A 21381-nucleotide genomic window follows, 5' to 3' on the forward strand; every position below is an offset into this window, starting at 1 on the left:
TAGATTTTTTTTGTTTTCCGTTGATACATTGGTTTCTCTGCTAGATGTAGTGAGATTACGATCAGATTCGGTGAGATCTCAGTTTGAACAGACAAGATCACGACCAGATCTGGAGAGATCTTAAAAAATACAATGAGATCCATCAAATTTCCACTGGAAATTAAGTCTCCACCATGACTTGATGGTTTCGACCAATCTATAGAATCGTGAAGTTTTGGTGGTCAAAGACCCGTATGGCCATAGTTGGCCACAAATGCCGCGATTTTAGACTTGAGTTGATCAGGTTGATGGGCAGTTTGACCCTAAACAGACTCATGGATAACCTAGCGTATTATATATCTGTCACAAAATTAAAAGTCCCCAATTATCTGACAATACATTCAGCCACTGGTATTTTATTTCCAAAAACAAAAAACAAAAAACAAAAAAAAAAAAAAAACCGTGAATGGCCAAGTAACATGTGTATGGCTCAATAATGTAAGACATAGGCATCAAACTCCACAACAACGTCCTTAGTTTTGGTATCAAACATTTAAGTCCTGGCCTGAGCATACCCACGTGCAAACCGTAAAAAACCGCTCCCACCAACGATTGGCATCTCCCTCACGGTGAACAAGATAGCGTCTCTCCCTAACATACTAAGAGTGCTACCATTATACTTTCCCTCCGTGAAAACCAAGTTCAACACCATTAACAACGCTGCTTCACTCTGCGCCGCTAAGGCATAAATTCCTTGTGCTCTTCCTACAACTTCGAGGTATTTTCGGGCAAGATAACTAAGGGTCATCAATCACAAACACAGCTCCAAACGACGTTGAGGACGTGTCGGTTGTGGCAGCCTGGGCAACTCGTACAGCACTAGGTTTGGTGCCACTAAGAATGTCATGGAAGTAGAAGTGGAAGTGGATTAGCTTCTAAGTCCTAGTGATGAAGGTGATGGATTTCGAGAGAAAACTGGTGTTTCTGTAGTGACATAGGTTGAGAAGAAGAAAATAGTGAAATATATGAGTAAAGTGGAATTGGGCTTTGAGATGGTTTTGGCCATGGAGGGGAGAAAAGTTCGCAGTACTTTGGAGAGGAAACAAGGGTTTGTGTCTGTAGAATTTGTACCTTCAAACATAATCTTATAATAGAGGAGCTTTGACAAAATTAATGTAGCAGTTCAAGAACTGCTAACATACGCAACTAACAGAGTAAATTTACCAACGAGAAACTAAACAAATTAATTGGTAATTGAAAACCAAAAATTCATCGACACCAATCAGAATCGCTAATCTGACCACATAAACTCAGGAACGTGCGATTTATAAGTCAATACAGGATTAGATAAAATGTGAGCAAAACCAAAACATATGAAATTTCTAAGGTCAAAGGTGACCTACCCACTAATTTAATGAAAGAAGTGGCCTTAAGCTCAAGACTGTGCGATTGCCATTAGAAATCAAGCAGATAGTTCCTCGTCCAAATATGTGTTCATCACAAAAAGAATATAATAATGATGATGATGATATAAAGGGCCAAATATATGTTCTTGCCTTGAATTCCCTATCGTATCTTTAAAAAAAATTAAAAAGAACCAATTTCTATATAAACGTCAGAAAAAGGCAAAGAGAGAGATACGAAATCAAAGAGGGTCCCTGTTTTTTTAAATACAATCTTATTTACCCTATATATTAAAATTTGTCCACCCTAAGCAAAAATTGTCGGCTACATGCATGGGGATTCTTACTAGATCAAAGCATACATAATCTACAGCCTAGACATTAGAGAAGATGGAAATTGAGAGGGACGATGCAGTTCTAGCTGCTCTTTCTCCACTCACTCTCACAAAAAGGTTGGGGAGAAAGCAAAAGAGGAAGAAGCGCACAGGGGCATGTAAAGAGTTTTTCCTGTAATCACTTTAATTTTTCTTAATGTTACAAAATAATTAAAGGATCAATGTGGATGGTCGGGCTATGCTCACAAATGGTAAACCTAATGGGCAATTTGTGAAACCTAATTGGGCCAAGATGGGTCTAATTACTCATCTCTCCCACTTTCATATAGTGGACACGTACTCGTCATCCATCTTTCGTGCTTCTCTAAATTATACTCATATTGGTAACTTAGTAGTGCAACCATCGAGCATACCTACTATGAGCGTCGTGAAGGAATTTAAATAATCAAAAGAAAATAATTTTTTCACTATTCATCTTATTTGTGTTCATTTAAAGTTAGAAATGGTATATTTCGATCTTACTTATCGAGTGAAAGTGGAGGAATTTAAACTATTGTAATAGATATTGATAGTCTGTGAGAAGAACAGAGCAATGGGCCATGGTCAAACATGTTGAATGAACCTAAATTTAGAATCAAAATGGTTGTATCTGATTGACAGAAAATAAAAAATAGAAATCTCAAAATTTTCTATCGATCATTATTCTGCTTTAAATATGATAATTTAGACGTGAGTAAGAAAAAATTCAATAGACAAACCTCAAATTAAAACCATTGTGGCCTCCCAAATATATTTGTTATAAATTAACGCATCTTCCAAATTTTGGTTCTGTAATGTTCTGGTTGGATTATTAAAGCCTCTTTCACAAAATAAAACGTTCCCAATTATCTGATAATACATTCAGCCACCGGTATTTTATTCTTCACATAAAAAAAGAAAGAAAGAAAAAAACAAAAACAAAAAAAAAATTATGAATAGCCAAGTAGCATGTGAATGGCTCAACAAACATGTTCAGGCTCAAATCAATAATGTAAGACATAGACATTGTACTCCACAACAGCATCCCCAGATTTGTTATCAAACGTGTAAGTCTTGGCCTGAGCATACCCACGAGCAAACCGGAAAACACCACTCCCACCAACGATCGGCATCTCCCTGACGGTCGAGAATACAGTGTTTCTCCCTAACACACTAAGAGTGCTACCATTATACTCTCCCTCTGTGAAAGCTAAGTTCAACACCATTAGCAATGCTGCTTCACTCTGCGACGCCAAGGTATAAATTCCTTGTGCTTGTCCAACAACTTTTGAGGTATTTTCTGGGAGGAGAGTCAGCGGGTCATCGATCACCGCCACAGCTCCGAACCCCGTTGCGGATTTGTTTGTTGTGGCAGCTTGTGCAACTCGCACAGCAGTAGGTTTGGGGCCACTGACAATGTCATGGAAGTAGAAGTGGAGGTGGCTTAGCTTCTGTTGATTAAGTCCAAGTGATGAAGGAGGTAAATTTTTAGAGAAAACAGGTGCTTCATCTGCGGTGACATAGGTTGAGAAGAAGAAAATGGTGAAGAGCATGAATAAAATGGATGTGGGTTTCGAGAGGGTTTTGGCCATGGTTGGGCTTGGGAGAAAGTACGTAGTGTTTTGGAGAAGAAGCGAAAGTTCAATCTCTGTGAAGTTTATCATTATAGGTTTGAATTATTTGTTTATCATTATGGGTTTGGATCATTTGCTTATATAATAGAGAAGCGTGAAAATATTAATATAGCAGTTCCAACAACTAAATCCTAACATGCACAACTGACCGAGTAAATAAGTGTTTTTTGGCAACAATAAAATGTGTAATACGCATGTATATGCACGGATTCCCATTAATTCAACGGCTAGCGTGTTTTATTCTAGAATAAAACATTTTGTACTATCTCAGTTGGTGGTGAATTTGCCCAACCAACGCAGAACTGATCAAAAGGAATCACTAACCAAACCACATAAAATTAATGAGGGGGTCAATAAAACGCAATTAACTTAATAGTATAGTATTAAATTTCCAAGTCAAATTGGTGACCCCTACCCACTAATTTAATGAAAGAGTCAGTGGCCCTCAGGATCGTGCAAATGCCGACTATTAGAGAGCAGATGGTTCTTCGATATTCAAAAGATAAAAGGACCAATTCATCATAAAAAAGAAGAAGGAGATGATGACTAGAAAACTTTAAAACTGATGCCAAAGGGGAGAATCACATGGTTACAACTTACACGTAGTTGTAATCTTTGAAAAACGATACCTTTCAGATCTAGTTTATAAACTCTCAATAAACCCGTTTGCTACATATGTTGATGTTGATGGTGTTCTACACAAATACAAACACCCAAAAAAAAATAAACACATGGCACAAGACAAAAATAAATAAATAAAAATTATAACCGTGGCCTAAACAACAATTAATATGTCTCATATATTAATCACGGCACATGGGTTTGAAGTTTATCGAACAAAAACATTATGCAGAAAAAACTATTGAAGAATTTTGAAACACCAAGAAAATAGTTTCTTTAATTCTAAAACTCAGTCGCATGTTATACAAGCATGATATTGAAGATTGCTCTAATACCAATTGTTGGAAAACACAGTTTTGCATCTCATACAAAACTCACAGCGGAAGCAATACAAGGATCTATTTCATTCATGTGAGATAACATGGAATTTCTAAGTTTTAGAAATAAAGAATAGAAAGGTGTACCTTGATGCAGTGAAATTCAAAACAAAAGAAGATCAAACTTGGGAAGACCTTCAGTCTTCACCCCAATTCTACATATGCCCAAGATGTGTGGTCTCTCAATCAGTTATGTACGCACTTGTTCAAGAGATAATGTGTTTAGAGAAAACTGTATTTTTCTCTTTTAATCGTACGTACGTTTTTAACTGTCAAAAGCAGTTACTTTATTTAATAACTCTTATTAAATAAACAATAGATTATCTAACTGAGCTAGCCTTTTGGGCCAGCCCAATTGGGCTTAAGTGTGTGGCTTGAGATAGGACCAAAGAGACAAACAAAGCTCTAGCTCCAATAGGCTCCAGGCTTATCTGTCAACTCTTAACAAGTTCAAAGTTACCATTAATTATATTTAATATCACTATTTAAATATAATTGCACTCTAGGCTTTATTAATAAAATTAAATCCCAAGACCATATTATCTAAACAACTAACCCCTTCATAAAAATATTCGTAATAATACAAAGTCATAATATATAACTGTCATTTTGAAAATTATTACCTCTTAATCATTGAGTATCTGATTTAATCTTTTAAGTTATTCATATATATTTATGAAATCAAATTACATAAAATATAAACTTTAGTAACTCTTTACTAAAGTGGTTAGGCCTAATACTTTGAATAACCAAACTCATTAAACTTATTTCAATGGAATATTTTATATCTCTACAAAGTGACTATGAATTCCATCTTGAGAATATGTGTTCCTTTAGCACTACGTGTGGCTGCCCAACATACTGAGGTTTTGACCGTTGATTTGGATCTCACTCTTGATATATCAAAACAACCTACATTTCATGATCGGCTATGATCAGGTTCACTATCCTCTCAGGATTAAGTGTTTATGTAAATGAAAGTCGTGAGATTTATTATTCTATTGACAGTCATTAATAAAATAATTAATCTCACAGCGGTCTAATTCAATATGTCTTATACACTTAAGACACATCAACATATCAACTAGAAAGCTTCACTTCCATGATTAAGAAAAATCATCTTAGTTGACACATTATAATCTTCACAGATGAAATGTCCAATTTCATCACTAACTACGAACTAAGTTTTCGAGTTTACAAAGAACTTGTGATTTATGTGATTTAGTCACAGAATATTTGGACATTATTTAGACATTATCATCTCCAAAATAATGGTAATATGAATATTTGGACATTATCATATAGTCTTTGAGATGCATAGTATGTGATTTATGTAATTTAATCATGGAATATATAAATTTCAAGTTCTTTGTAAATTCAAAACCTTAGTTCGTAGTCGGTGATGAAATTGGGCATTTCATCTGTGAAGATTATAACGTATCAACTAAGATGGTTTGTCTTAATCATAGAAATGAAAACTTCTAGTTGATATGTTGATGTGTCTTAAGTATATAAGACAGATTGAACTGGACTACTGTGGGATTAATTATTTTATTAATGACTGTCAACAGAATAATAAATCTCACAACTTTCATTTACATAAACTCTAAATTCTAAGAGGATAGTGAACCCGATCATGAAATGTAAGTTGCTTTGATATATCAGGAGTAGGATCTAATTTAGGAGTGAGATCAAGAGGCATGCATGGTGCTTTTTTAGAAGAAAGATTAAATCTATTTTTCAATAGCATTCTCATGTATCGCACAGGTTAGTGACTAGTTTACCCTATATATTAAAATTTGTCATCCCTAAGCAAAAACTGTCGGCTACATGCATGGTGCTTGTTACTAGATCAAGGCATACATAATCTACAACCTAGACATCATTAGAGAAGATGGAATTGATAGAGACAATGCAATTCTAGGGTTGTAATTCTAGCTGCTCTTTCTCCACTCATTCTCACAAAGAGGTTAGGGAGAAAGCAAAAGACAAAGCAGTGCACAAGGGCATGTAAAGAGGTTTTCCTGTAATCACTTTAATTTTCCTTAATGTTACAAAATAATTAAAGGATCAATGTAGATGGTTGGGTTGTGCTCACAAATGGTAAACATAATGGGGCAATTTGTGAAACCTAATTGGGCCAAGATGGGTCTAATTATTGACATCTCTCACTTTCATATAGTGGACACGTACTCGTCGTGCATCTCTTGTGCTACTTTAAGCTATACTCATATTAGTAAATTAGTAGTGCGATCATCGAGCATACCTACTGTGAGCATTGTGGAGGAATTTAAATAATCAAAAGTGTACGTTTTTAGACCCCTTAAAACACAAGTTGTTTAACCTAGTTATTTAGCCAAGTGATTACTTAGATAAATTATTCAAATCTAGGTTAACACAAGTAAATCATATCATGTAAATAATGCAAAAATATAAAGAACACAACGATATGAAACCCAAGAAAACCAAATAGGTAAAAAACCTAGGGAGGATTTAACCTATCTATCCTCAAAGTAAAACAAATCCACTATGAAAGAATTGAAGTTTTACAATAGCGACTTAGACCACTAACATCCTATTGCTATTTTGTGTAGAAAACTTACTACCACGACCACATGACAGCTCCAAATCCACAAACTACTTCTTTTCTTGATCCACAGCAACCACAATTACTCCTACTTGTGTTTTCTTTAAGCTCTTGAAACAGCAACTGAAGAGATCACCAAGCTCTTGACATCAATCTTGATCTTGATAACCCTAAGTGTGTATGAAGGTAAACACCTCTAAATCTCACAAGAGATTCACACACACGGCATATCAACAACCTCTAAAATGTGGCTAAGGTTTCTCTTTTTATACTTGAAGCAAAACATAAAACCCTACACGTCATATGAGCTTGGGCTGAGTTGGAAAATTCTGCAGAAAAACAATCTGCACGATCTTTAATTGATCGAGTCTAATTTTCGATTGATCGAGCCTTATAGAAATTGAATAGTAATTTCCTGCAATTACTCAATTCCAACTTTACACATAACCACACTTTGAGCAAACTAAATTTAGACTAAATGTTTTGATCATGATTTGCCAGCATTACACATTGAAGTTCTAATACATTTAGATCCTAAAGTCTTAGAACCTAACAAAAAGAAAATAATAATAATTTTTTCATTATTCATATTATTTAAGTTCATTTAAAGTTAGAAATTGTATATTTCGATCTTACTTATCGAGTGAAAGGGTAGGAATTTAAACTATTGTAATAGATATTGATAGTCTGTGAGAGGAACAGAGGAACAGAGCAATGGGCCAATGGTCAACCATGTTAAATGAACCTAAATTTAGAATCAGAAAGGTTGAACCTGATTGAAAGAAAATAAAAGTAGATATCTCAAAATTTTCTATAGATCATTATTCTGTTTTAAATATGATAATTTAGACTTGAGTTACAAAAAATTCAATAGACAAATTTCAAATTAAAAAAATTGTAGCCTCCGGAATATATATGTTATAAATTAAAGCATCTTCCAAATTTTGGGTTTGTAATGTTCTGGTTGGATTGTTAAAGCATCTCTCACAAAATCAGACGTTCCCAATTATCTTATAACACATTCAGCCAGCGGTATTTTATTTTTCACTTTCAAAAAAGAAAGAAAACCTTTCTACCAAAAAAAAAAAGAAAGAAAACAAAAACAAAAACATGAATAGCCAAGTAACATGTGAATGGCTCAATAAACACGTTCTGGCTCATATCAATAATGTAAGACATAGACATTGTACTCCACAACAGCATCCCCAGATTTGGTATCAAACGTGTAAGTCTTGGCCTGAGCATACCCACGAGCAAACCGGAAAACACCACTCCCACCTACGATCCGCATCTCCCTGACGGTCGAGAATACAGTGTTTCTCCCTAACACACTAAGAGTGCTACCATTATACTCTCCCTCTGTGAATGCAAAGTTCAACACCATTAGCAACGCTGCTTCACTCTGCGACGCCAAGGTATAAATTCCTTGTGCTTGTCCAACAACTTTGGAGGTATTTTCTGGTAGGAGAGTCAGCGGGTCATCGATCACCGCCACAGCTCCGAACCCCGTTGGGGATTTGTTTGTTGTGGCAGCTTGTGCAACTCGCACAGCAGTAGGTTTGGGGCCACTGACAATGTCATGGAAGTAGAAGTGGAGGTGGCTTAGCTTCTGTTGCTTAAGTCCAAGTGATGAAGGAGGTAAATTTTTAGAGAAAACGGGTGCTTCATCTGCGATGACATAGGTTGAGAAGAAGAAAATGGTGAAGAGCATGAATAAAATGGATGTGGGTTTTGAGAGGGTTTTGGCCATGGTTGGGAGAAAAGTACGTAGTGTTTTGGAGAAGAAGCTAATGTTCAATCTCTGTAAAGTTTATCATTATGGGTTTGAATCATTTGTTTATAGAATAGAGAAGGGTGAAAATTTTTATTTTTTTTTTGTTTGTGAAGGGTGAAAATATTAATATAGCAGTTCCGACAACTAAATACCAACACACACAACTGACCGAGTAAATAAGTTTTTTTTGGCAACAATAAAATATGTAATACACAATCATTGAAATGCACGGATTCCCATTAATTCAACGGCTAACGTGTTTCATTCTAGAATAATGCATTTAGTACTATCTCAATTGGTGGTAAATTTGCCCAACCAACGCAGAACTGATCGAAAGGAATCACTAACCAAACCACATAAGATGAGGGGGTCAATAAAACGCAATTAACTTAATAGAATAGTATAGTATTAAATTCCAAGTCAAATTGGTGACCCCAACCCACTAATTTAATGAAAGAGTCAGTGGCCCTCAGGATCGTGCAAAAGCCGATTATTAGAGAGCAGATGGTTCTTCGATTTTCAAAAGATAAAAGGACCAGTTCATCATAAAAAAGAGGGAGATGATGACTAGAAATCACAGACATAGATATGGGTATAACATGATTACATGAATAATTTTTAAAAAATTATAACATGAAATGGCCAGTACGGCACAGTATAACATAGGTATGACATACATACGGCACCTTAAATGAGGTGTCCATACTTCCTAGCAAAAATGATGATAAAGGTACAAAAATCTGTCTAAGTTCAGTTTAATTGTGGCCTCATCAAACTCCATCAATGGTTTAACACTATTAATAAAAACTCAGAATAAATTAAAGGACCTATTATATATTCCTTAATCATCAAATCAGCATTCAAACAAACATGCATATTGTAAGCGGAAGCCAGAACCAAGAACAGACCTATATTTGATGTTGTTTGTTGCCCCCATTATTATCAGAGAGTCCATGACCAATTGCAAGTCTCCAACAAGCTGAATCAGCATTGCCCGACGGTGGTGCTTACCAGAAGCTAGCAGAGCTACATTACTTGGTGGGAGGGGGGCATGGTCCCAAATTTTGAAAAGAAAAAAAAAATGTATTTATCTCTTAAGAAATTTATAAAAAAAATAAAAAAAAAAAAAAATTGTTTGTCTTTGGTCTCCTAAAAATTATGAATTTCTTTAGCTCAAAGGGGAAAGAATGTTAAATAAATATTTTAAATTCTAATATTGAAGAGAGTTAAACTTTTAATGTAACACCATCTAATAACTAGAATAAAGTATAAGCATATTAAGGAACTGGAAACAATACAAATATCTTTTTTTTTAATTGTAAAATATTATTTTGTCCCCACTAAGAAAAACCATCTAGTTCTGCCCAAAGAGAGAATGCAATTCTACGTGCTCTTTCACTACTCACTCGTTTCTATTCTCAATTAATCAAGCATATGTAATATGAAATACATGCTATGATGAAGTTTTCTTTTCGAGAAGAGCATATATGTCTAAACCCAATATTGTACTTAATGACAATTAAAGTTAATCATGTTTTTAAATTCAACCACTTGGCTAAATTGGCCAATGCCTTAATAACAATTAAAGTCAATCATGTGTTTAAATTGTCCAATGCCTTTACAACAAGGGAGTCAATCTCATACTGAAAGTTGTACCAATTTGACCAGTGAAATAATATATTTCAGTACCGATCAATACCGGTGTACCGTTTCGGGTTTACCGTTATTTTTTATATTTATAAATATATATATATATATATATTTATTTTTATATATATATATATATATATATATGTACGAATGTGTGTGTATTATAATAAATATAAAAGTTTATTATAAAATATTACCTCAATTCAGAACAAATTATTCATGGTTTTAGTCTTTAACATCAATTAAAAGAAGAAAATAAACACAATATAAAAAATAGAAAGCTTAATTGTTCATTGCATTCTAAGAAAACAAATAATACTAATAAGTTAATGCAAATAAGTTACCATTATGCCCTTACAAAAATTCAAAAATTACAAAACTAAAAAATAAAAAAAGTTTTTTTTCTGTACCGGCCGACATTGCCCGAAATTGGCCGGTATAGCCAGTACATGGCCGATACGGCTGGTATTTAAACCAGTACGAAATGTTGCCATTTCAATACCGGTATACGGTATGATACATACTGGTCGGTACGGCCAGTATTGGTACAATATCGACTACATTGCTTTACAACAATCAAATTCAATCATGTGACTTATTAGGCAATGCAGACACATGGTTGAATTTAATTAAAAAAGTTAAATGTGTGTTTGGGTAAAGTATTTGGAGACAAGATTTGGGGAGAAGCCAAAATTTGATGAAGGAATTTATCAAACCCTTTTTTGGTGACCTTCTCAAAGGAAATTGCATTTCCACATGGAATATTTTGTCAGAGTTTGGGGGTCACAAATTCGGGTTTCAAGCCTTGTCTCATTAGGTATAATTTCATAAATGAAAGAAACATGTTACTTCATATTTCTTGGGCATGCCTTTGACAATTCTACAATCTTCGGATTAAAATCTCTCTCTCTCTTCCATGGTGTCAAACTCAAACATGATATGAATGACCCACTCCCTAAAATTCATGTTTTTGTAAGCAATAGAACCAACTAATAAATCTTCAAACCCATGCTGAGTTGTCGAGGCATGCCACCTGTTCAACTGAATGCCTCATAAAAGTCAGGTCTCGTGGATCACCTAATTCAAATGACATTTAAGAAACTATACCTAATAAATTTGGCCCTAAACTTTAAAGATAAGTATAGTTTATCTTCGAATCAAAAAATAGATGGTCAATTTAAATCTTGTTTTCACTTTGCATCCCACTTAGAAATAAAAATTCTATATTTTAAATCTTACTTATCGAGGGGAAATAAATAGTGATTGTCTGTGAGAAGAACATAACAATGGTCAACCTTTTTTTTTATTAGAATGGTCGACCATGTTAAATGAACCTGATTGAAAGAAGAGAAATTATTGTTGTGCGCGCCGGAAATGAGGATGTTGGGTTTGACCTCACTTGGGCTCATAACTTACTTATAAGGTGGGTTTAGGATTTCCTACTTTGGGTTGTTCTCGGTACAGAAACTCAATGTAGTTTTTTCTCTCTCTTCCTGAATCATTGTTTCTCTCTACTCTCTATTTTTTGTGAACCTCTCAACAACCCTTTTTCCATTCCATCTTCTTATATTTATAGCTCTGGATTAGTGGGGAGATTATGATTACAACCATAGTTAGTGCAATTGGAGGTCCAATATTATCAGTCGTAAGTGGGTGGTTAGGTGGGGGTGGAATGTGGCAAATGTGGCCTTGGAACTTGGTTCCAACTCAAGTAATAGTGCTCAGTAGTGATGTTTCTTGGAAACTGCTGAGCATGTTGTGGTGTGTTCGGATTTTAGTCTTTCTTTATTATTCGGGAACTTTTTGTTGAGCAATGGTTAAGTGATGAAACTTGGGCTTGTAGTTAGTGAGGGTAGAGTAGAAAGAGATTGGAGGTGTGGGCCGTGCTACTGGGCCTGAATCCAAGGCCCAATTGGATCCGAGCACCTCGATGTTGTACAATTGTGTACTCCCGGAGTACCATAAATGCGTACTCCCTCCTCTAACATGAATGGTGGGTCCCACAAATTAAATTTATGGTGGGACCCACCATATATATGAAAGGGGAGAGTATGTATTTATGGTACTCCGGAAGTACCTAATAATTTTCTTTGAAAGAAAATATAAATAGTATTGTCAAAAAATTTTATATAATTATTCAATTTTAAATCTGTTAATTTAGACATGATTAACAAAAATCTCAATAGAAAAATCTCAAATTAAAGCCATAGTGGCCTCCAAAATATGTTATAAAGCATCTTCTAAGTTGTGTAATTTATTGCTCTCATTAGATAATTAGACTATTTTTGGAAGTCGAGTTTAGCAAACTCGAGTTTGGGCTGGAAGTCGAGTTTGACAAACTCGACTTCCAAGCAATATTGATGCATCCTACTTGGTCTTGCTTGGAAGTCAAGTTTGACAAACTCGACTTCCAACCCAAACTCGAGTTTGCCAAACTCGACTTCCAAAAACAGTCTAACTAACTAAATAATTTATTTTGTGTACTATTTTCCTAAATTTTTTCTAAAAACATACTATTTGGCAAATTTTGCCCTGAAAACTCTATACCTTCAAACATAATCTTAAAATAGAGAAGCATTGAGACGTGGACAAAATTAATGTAGCAGTTCAAGAACTGCTAACATACGCTGCTAACCGAGTAAATTTACCAATTTAATAAGCAATGGACAACCAACGAGACACTAAACAAATTAATTGGTAATTGAAAGCCAAAATTTCATCGACACCAATCAGAATTGCAAACCAAATTACATAAAATAAGGGGGCAATTAATAATTTAATACAGGATTAGATAAGATGTGAGCAAAACCAAAACATATTAAATTTCTAAAGTCAAAGGTGACCTACCCACTAATTTAATGAAAGAAGTGGTCTTAGTTCAGGATCGTGCGATTGCCATTAGAGATTGAGCAGAGAGTGCCAAATATGTGTTCGTCACAAAAAGAAGAAGATGATAATGATGATAATGATATAAAGGGCCAAATATCTGTTCATAGGTTGAATTCCCTATCATATCTTTAAAAAAAATTAAAAAACTAATTTCTATATAAATATCAGAAAAAGGTAAAGAGAGAGATACGAAATCAGAGAGGGTCCCTGTTTTTCTTATATACAACCTTATAATAACTAAGTTATACTGAAAACGATATTTTATTTGGAAAATGGGAAATAAATGTGTATGTCAAGTTGCCAACATGAGTTTGTGAACATACACGAAGTCCTATATTGAATGGTTAAATTTTTTGAGATTCATTTGGTTGCACTGAGAATCCAAGAGCTTGTGCCAAAAGTTAAAGACAATCAGGCTTGGATAGTAGTTGGACGAAGCCTCAACCAGATCAGTATAAATGTAATTGTGATGCTACTTAAGGGTAAAAATGGCTGCTATATATGGCTGTGATAATAAGGAAAAGTAATGGAGAAACTGTACCAGCTATAACTAAACTGATTTTGACAGAATAGATCCCGGTGTAGCAGAAGTTAAAACTAAAAATTCTCTCAAGAGACTGTCAGAGTAATTTTGATGCAAAAGAAGTTCTTACTAGTGGTGATTAAAGGAGATGCAAAAGCTTGTGTGGAGGCAATTGTGAAACCAAATGTGTACCCAAATTGGCAGCTTGAGGAAATTATAGATGACGTAAAAAACATGGTTGAAAGCTCAAATTAGTGTGAAAATACTAGAGCTTATTTAGGCCTCAATTTTAAAGATACGGCTAGATTGCTTTTATTCTAACTAAACAAAAGTGCGGAACAAAAGTAAATATGTGTAATAAACCGGTAACACTACTCTAAGCCATATCCAACCACAATGAACAATAAATAACAAGCTTAAAAAGTAGGGAAGAGAGATGCAAATACGAGATAACACCAAAACGTGTTATCAAAGAGGAAACCGAAGAACTCGATGAAAAACCTCTCCGCAACCCTCCAAATCGAAATCGATCCACTAATGAATAAAGTTGAAGTACACAAATAACAAAAAACCTTCCAAGCCTAGTCTACCCTATGTACTTGAGCCCTCTAAGCTCCTACTACCAACGAATTTCTCGGAATCTTGTCTTCACTAACTTTCTAGATCCCACAATTCAGCCCAATTGCATCCGCCACTAAATGGCTCCTTCCCATGCTTCCCAAGGGCACCAAAACTTGACTCAACACTCAGATTGGGTGTGGTAAGTGTTTAGGCTAAGAACTTCTCAAAGATATAGAGATGGAGAGGTAGGAGTAAAGGAAAACCAAGAGAAAATTTGTAAATGATTGTGAGTATAACAATCTCTAACTCTCAAGTGTTTTTGCTAGGATTTTCTCTCTAAAAAGCACTCCTTACATTTCGTGGGTAATAAGGGTATTTATAGTGTGGGTAAAGAATTTGGTAAAGCACTTTATCTTTTTGCCAAATATAATGTTTCGCGAGTACCTTGCAAGATGGCCTTTCTTGCGAAGTACTCACGAATTTGACAGCTTGGCATGACTCTTCAGCTTCTAGTCATGTGCTTCACACGTGGCCTTTTACGGGTTACTCTTCTCGCGAGCTTCTCGCAAGCTAGTCGAGAACTGCACTGATCTTCTTTTGACACTTGATTCTTCACCAATCTCTCAAACATCCCTTACAATTAAATCCACATAAATACAAGGAAATGATTGAAGAAATTATAATCAAATTTGGCACGAAATTAAAGCCAACAAAGGCTAGTTGGAAATCACAACTTTACAATCTCCCCCTTTAGCTATTTCATGACAAAATCCTTAATAGACTCTAGACTTAAACGTGAGTTTGGGAACAGAGGTAAAACTCACTCACACCTAAATCTAAAAGCTGTGAAGTACTTGAACCATATAAACCTGTATCCTAAAACACTTGCACATAACAAATAAACTTCATTAAGTACGAGACAAGTAAAACACAAGGCATGTATAGAGAATAAGCAAAATGTGATCAAGATAATCACAAGATATGAGAACATATAGCATAGCTTGATCATATAGAAACAATCATTAAGAAATGACCACAATGAACATTTAACGAGTAAATGATCATCCGAATATGCAATGCAATTAAGAGCAATGCAAAAATCAATTGCATGTCCAATGAACCGCATGATGCATTAAAGAAACTAAAGCAAGATGCAATAGATAACTATAAGCATCAAGAAATGGTTATAAAAACCAAGGAACACAAAGTACTAAAGAAAAACTAAATTTTCAACTAAAATACTAAAAGTTTTAAATAAAGCACTGTATAAAAAATTTAAAAAAAAAAAACCTTAAACTATAAAAACATATGTTAGACTATCCAAAAGATGTGTGGCTATAGGTTAGCTTCCTCCTTTTGACCCCACTGATCTCCCCCTTTCAATATGCACTCCCCCTTAACTAAGAGAGCATTCTTGTAGGGTTTTGTCTCTACGTTCTGACCATACTGAGATGACTTCACCTTCCTCTGACCTTAAATTAATATGTTGCAACCGATCAATAACATCAGTGTCCATCCTAGGTTTTCTACCCTATTGGTTTAAGAAAATTGAGAAAATAGTGGGATGTAGAAGAAGAAAACCACGTGAGAACGTGGTGAAGAAAAAATGGCTCACCCTAGGTGAGAAGGAAAACTCCTAGTGAGAGGAGAAGAAAAAATTTGCATTAAAAATTCTAAAATGCGAAGGTAAAAAAAAAGAGTTATATTTAAATATATAAAAAGTCTCAAATCAGTTTTCACCTAACGCCCCCAAATACATCAAGCCGCCTCTATTTATCTTTTATACTTTTCTTAATCAGTACTTTAGACAATTTTTTAATAAGAAAACTATGTAAACAACAAGATTAACTGCTACTCAAGATTCATCTTCTTACTTAGCCCTAAAAAAATTCTTAGAACCACCCACTTGGATAACCCTTTTCCTTTTTTTCCTACTGACCCCCTAAAAAAATTCTGGAGTCGCTATTGGAGTTAGGAGCAACTTATTTTTGAAGGCGATTTCACAAATATACATATGAAGACTAACTCTCAGGTGCGCATTGACTTCAATAGTTCAATGCCGTATGGGAAAGAAGCAGAGGAGCTGTCAAAGATTGTGCTGGAAAAGTCTTTGACACTGGTTTATGGGGAACATGGCTATGGCCGCCACGTAGGTGACATACAATTAATGTAAAAGCAAATTTGCCTTTGGGTTTTAAAAGTTTTATCATATTATTTTTGGTTAAAGGGAAAATATATTAAAAACTAACCGAAAACAAAATTCAGTCTATTACAAGATGTTGCTCTATCAAGAGCCAGCAGATTCACCAAGTTTTATCATTAGGTGATTTAATGAGTTCTGTCTTCATAATACCAAAAAAAAAAGTAATTTAATAAGATTTTCTTTATATGAATTTTAAATTTTTAATATTTTGTAAATAAAAGTTTTACACAACGCTTTTTATTGAATTTGTTTGTTCTCATAACCAAGTACTTAACTAATGGATTGATTAACACCCACAAACAGTCATTCCCTAACACAGTTTGCCTCCAATAAACATTACAACATTTAACATGGGCCCAAAGAACAAAGGGAGGTCATGACTTGTGGGATGTTATGCTATTATTCATAATTTGTGAGATGTAGACATTTTTGTTTTCTGATATAAGAAGATAGTGAGAGAAGATAATGTAAGGTTCGAATCACATGCATGAAAAACCACAAATAATATAAGGACAAAACTTAGATACAGTACTTTAGATACAATTTCTTAGGTTCCCTCTTTAAATTTAAGCCACGTGTCCAATAAAGTTAACTAAACAAACGGGCGTTAAAAGATAACGGCGTCCTCTCCTTGTTTTAGTTTTTCTGTTTTTCCTCACTGGCCCGCAATTGATGATTTTAGTTTCAAATATCAAATCTTTCCCTAGTTGACTTCCTCCACTAAGTCTCCTCATTCAGATTTCTTCTACTAAAGTCTCCTCCTCCAGAGACATCAGGTTTCTTTTATGTTCTTTTTCATATTTCTTTGGCCTTTTTCTTTCTTTTTTTTTTTCCCAAATCCTCTCCTCTTTTTATGGCTTACCCAGCAACAGATCGAAAGAAATAAGGGGCATGCCCCGCTGTCTTCTTCATCTCTCTTATAGGCTAGTTCTCTCTTAAAGCTTCTATTATGGGGTTTTTATGTGGGTGAAAACCAATCTGCCTCCTCACATGGTGGCCAAAATGAATGCAAGGTGTGGTTATGAAGGGATTTTGTCCAAAATTTGTTGAGTTTTAGCCAAAATTTTAATTTGGAACTTGTTTGTTTCTTGGGAAAATGAAGGTGAAAGCATTTGAAGCCATCTGGTGTTTCTAGCAAGTTGAGTTACCTTAAAGGGATTAGGATCCGGAGAACCCTAGGTATTGCACTGGGTGCAATTCACCCAAATCATTCATTATTTTTTTTAACTTTTCATCTTTTTAACTTTTACGTTTTATTTCTTTTAATTTTTTTTCTTAACTTTATTGAATCAATAATTGAGGTTGAAAGTTACTTTTTGCAACTATTAATCTCAATCATTCATAGTAATTGCATCAAGTACAATACCCTAGATATTGCATCTAATCTCAATCCACTTTGGAGGTTGAGCTCATGGCTCATGGCTCACGTGAATGATATTGATGGGTCTATTTACTTTCTTGATCTTTCCTTCTTTTGAATGAGTTTACTGCGCTTTCTCTTCTTTTTAGGTGTGGTAGTAGTAAAAGCTTGTTTGAGTTATTACTGCACAACGTTGGTTGAGTAACAACTTTAAAGTTCAAATGGTGCTTGTTGAGTTAACTTTATTGAACACATGCCTTAAACTTAAAGAGAGAACCTAAGAGAAAATCTAAAGAACTGTATATAAAGTATTGTACTTAAATTTTATTCATATGTTATAGAAAGTTCAAAAACGTGTATAAACACCTTTGAACGTTTAGACCCCCAAATTACAACTAAACCAATTCAAGCAATATGTCAAACAACTAGTGTACGGAAACTTAACATATGCTATAATATGGAATTGGTAAAAACTATCTAAGCCAAAACAAAAAATAATCCACAGCAGATAATAAAAAGGCAAAGATAGAAAGGAAGGAAGATGCAAACACAAAGACAACACGCGATGTGTTATCGAAGAGGAAACCGAAGCCCTTGGCGTAAAACCTCTCCGCCGCCCTCCAAGCGGTAAACAATCCACTAGAAAATACAGTTGGGATACATGGACAGCAATAGACCCTCCAAGCCTAATCTACCCAGTGCACCTAAACCCTCTAAGCTTCTTGCTCCAACAAGGTTGCGCCGAACCTTTTTCTTTTCTAGCTTCCCGGATTCCGCTACTAAACCGTAGCATCAACCAATGAAAATTGGTTCCTTCCTAACTGCTTCCCAAAAATCCAAACAACTGTCTCACAGTGATGATGATGGTGAGAACCAGGTTTGGTATAACGCCTCTCAAGGATTTGACAATGGAGAGGAAGAGAGTTGAGGAATTTGAAGAGACTCTAAGGTATAGATTGTGGGTGAATCAATCTTGTTTTTCTTTAGGGTTTCTCTCTCAAAAATCTCTCTGGAAACTCTCTCACAATCGTGGGTAAAAGGGGTATTTATATTGGAGTGGGAGAGAAATGTGAAACGTCAGGTTTTACAAAACAGGGGTGGCTCGCAGTTTGACCTAGCGGCTTGACTAAGTCGCGAGATCCAGTCGCGAGATAACCGTATGGCCAGTTGTCCTGTTTTGTCCTGTAGTGCTCCAGCTAGCATGACTGTTCATCTTCCAGCATGCTTGGCACGTGTGCTGCGTCTGGCGGCTTGTAGCCGCAAGTCCCAGCCGTGAATCTCTGTTTTCTTGCACACTCTTAAGCAACTTTCACTCTATCTCACTCACTACCCTTACATCAAACCCACCTAAATACAGGGTTACTAAATGCTGAATTACAAGCAAATTTGATACGGAATAAAGCCAATTAGATGGTTGAATAAATTCAACCTTACAATTATTATCACATGAACTGAGATAAAGAAATTACTAAGAGAAATTATATTTTATTTTTTTATACAACAAAATAGGAAAGGGGATTTCAAGTTTTTAACACTTTATTAATCTCCTCAATAAATATCAAATGGTAAAACTAAACCACACATAAACATAATAATCATTCTCAAAATAATGATACAAAATCCTCAACTTTTCTTTCGTAGTACTAGTTAATATTTTATTGAATGAAAAGAAAAAGAAAAAAAAAAAAGTAAATAAACTCACACAAATCAACGTCATCCTTAAACGACTAACCCAACGGCTTTAATTCCCAAAGCCTTCTAATTCTAAACGAAAATTTTAAAACAAAAAGGCTAATAATCAAAGCACTATAGCTATTAAATTAAAAAACAAGAGTAAAACACATACATCAATAATGGAAGACATAAACATTATATTCCACAACAGCATCACTAGTTTTAAGGTCAATCGTGTGAGTATGAGCATGAGCATACCCACGTGCGAATCGGAAAAGCCCACTCCCACCAACGATAGGCATTTCCCTGACATCGGAGAGCACAGTATTGCGACCCAATACACTGAGAGTACTGCCATTATACTTGCCTTCAGTGAAAGCAAAGTTGAGCGCCATTAAAAACCCCACGTCAGTTTGCGAAGCAGAAGCATAGATTCCTTGAGCTCTGCCAACGGGTTTTGAGCTCAGCTGGGGCTTTACAGTCAAAGGGTCGTCGATCATCACAACGGCCCCGAAACCTGTGAGTGATGTCTTTGTCATCGGAGCCTCGGCGACTCTCACCGCCGTGGCGTTTTTCCCACTGACTATGTCGTGGAAGTAGAAGTGGAGGTGGCTTAGTTTCTCACGCTTTAGCCCGAGTTTAGCTGGAGATAAGATTCTTGAGAAGCCATGGTTTTTTTTGGCGGTGGTGAGGGTTGAGATAGAGAAAATGGTGAACAGAATGAGAAGGAAGGTGAGGGTCTTGGTCTTGGTCTTGGTCTTGGTCTTGGCCATGGAGTGCTACTTTAATTGAAAGGTTTAGAAATGAGCACTAGTTTGTGCCTAGCAGCTACCTTTATATTGTGTTCTAAATTAGACAGATACTGATGCAGCGTAGGCGCGTAGAAGCAGAATTTGTAACACACAATTACTACAACTCTTTCATCAAACCTAAGTTCCACAAGAACACTAAACTAGTAGGCAAAATAATAGAAAAAATCTCTCTAACAAGCTTTTATTAATCAACACATAACAATAATAATCAACCTCTTTATAAAGAGTATTTATAGGAATAGAATTTGTCCTACTCCTTTTAGGAAAAAAAATAATAAACTTATTTTTACTCTCAAGGAAAAACAATTTAACTAGAAAAAGAAAAACTATTAAAATCCTAATTCAACTAAAAAAAAGAAAACAACATAAAATATTAAAATATTTTATTCTTTTTTAACCAATCTGCATTAGATACCTTGAGTGTCTTCTTCTTTTTTCTTTTTCCTTTTTTTTTCTTTTTTTTCTTTTTTTTTTTTTGATAATCAACACAACCAATTTCATTAGATGGGACATAAACCCATGGATAAAACATCCATACAGATTTGGTCAGCAATCATGGGTGGAATAGCCTCAACCCATATAACAGAGTCGAAAATATTACAAGCATGCCTAGCAAGTAAATGGGCTGCAATATTACAATGCCTACGCACATGGTTTGTCTTCCACATCTTAAAAGCCTTCAGCCTCGTTCTAGCACCTTCCACAATTTTTTGGTTTGAGCTTGAGGGATGGTCATTGATATGCCAAGAATGTATTGACCCCTTGTGATGAATTAACAAATTAATTAGCCAAGTTAATTAATTAATTCAATTAGCATACAATACGCGTGGTAGCACAAACAAATCACCAACTAAGTTAAAGTGCAGCGGAAAATAAATTGACACGGTGATTTGTTTACAAATGGGAAAAACCTACACGGCAAAAACCCCACTGGGTGATTTTAAAGTCACCACTCCCGAGAATTCACTATTACCACAACAA

The 21381-nt window shown here is 35.1% G+C and overlaps 3 protein-coding genes and 1 pseudogene across 3 annotated transcripts; all 4 read right to left on the reverse strand.

The window, feature by feature from the left end:
* Nucleotides 1–469: 469 nt before the first annotated feature.
* LOC115951788 lies at nucleotides 470–1045 on the reverse strand (annotated as a pseudogene).
* A 1583-nt stretch (nucleotides 1046–2628) lies between these two features.
* Nucleotides 2629–3389, reverse strand: LOC115954189 (dirigent protein 22-like). The gene has a single exon (XM_031072098.1). It carries the CDS (start codon nucleotides 3325–3327, stop codon nucleotides 2740–2742), a length of 588 nt encoding a protein of 195 aa, XP_030927958.1. The 5' UTR covers nucleotides 3328–3389; the 3' UTR covers nucleotides 2629–2739.
* A 4727-nt stretch (nucleotides 3390–8116) lies between these two features.
* Nucleotides 8117–8704, reverse strand: LOC115954219 (dirigent protein 22-like). Its single transcript, XM_031072131.1, has one exon. The coding sequence runs from the start codon at nucleotides 8702–8704 to the stop codon at nucleotides 8117–8119; it is 588 nt and encodes a 195-aa protein (XP_030927991.1).
* A 10787-nt stretch (nucleotides 8705–19491) lies between these two features.
* LOC115953552 (dirigent protein 22-like) lies at nucleotides 19492–20381 on the reverse strand. The gene has a single exon (XM_031071280.1). The coding sequence runs from the start codon at nucleotides 20359–20361 to the stop codon at nucleotides 19762–19764; it is 600 nt and encodes a 199-aa protein (XP_030927140.1). The 5' UTR covers nucleotides 20362–20381; the 3' UTR covers nucleotides 19492–19761.
* Between the last annotated feature and the right edge of the window lie 1000 nt (nucleotides 20382–21381).

This window comes from Quercus lobata, chromosome 7 (genome assembly GCF_001633185.2).
Source record: "Quercus lobata isolate SW786 chromosome 7, ValleyOak3.0 Primary Assembly, whole genome shotgun sequence".
Lineage (NCBI taxonomy): Eukaryota > Viridiplantae > Streptophyta > Magnoliopsida > Fagales > Fagaceae > Quercus > Quercus lobata.

Coding starts and splice junctions, on each gene's coding strand:
- LOC115954219 (XM_031072131.1), bottom strand. CDS start 8,704: ATGGCCAAAACCCTCTCAAAACCCACATCCATTTTATTCATGCTCTTC.
- LOC115953552 (XM_031071280.1), bottom strand. CDS start 20,361: ATGGCCAAGACCAAGACCAAGACCAAGACCAAGACCCTCACCTTCCTT.
- LOC115954189 (XM_031072098.1), bottom strand. CDS start 3,327: ATGGCCAAAACCCTCTCGAAACCCACATCCATTTTATTCATGCTCTTC.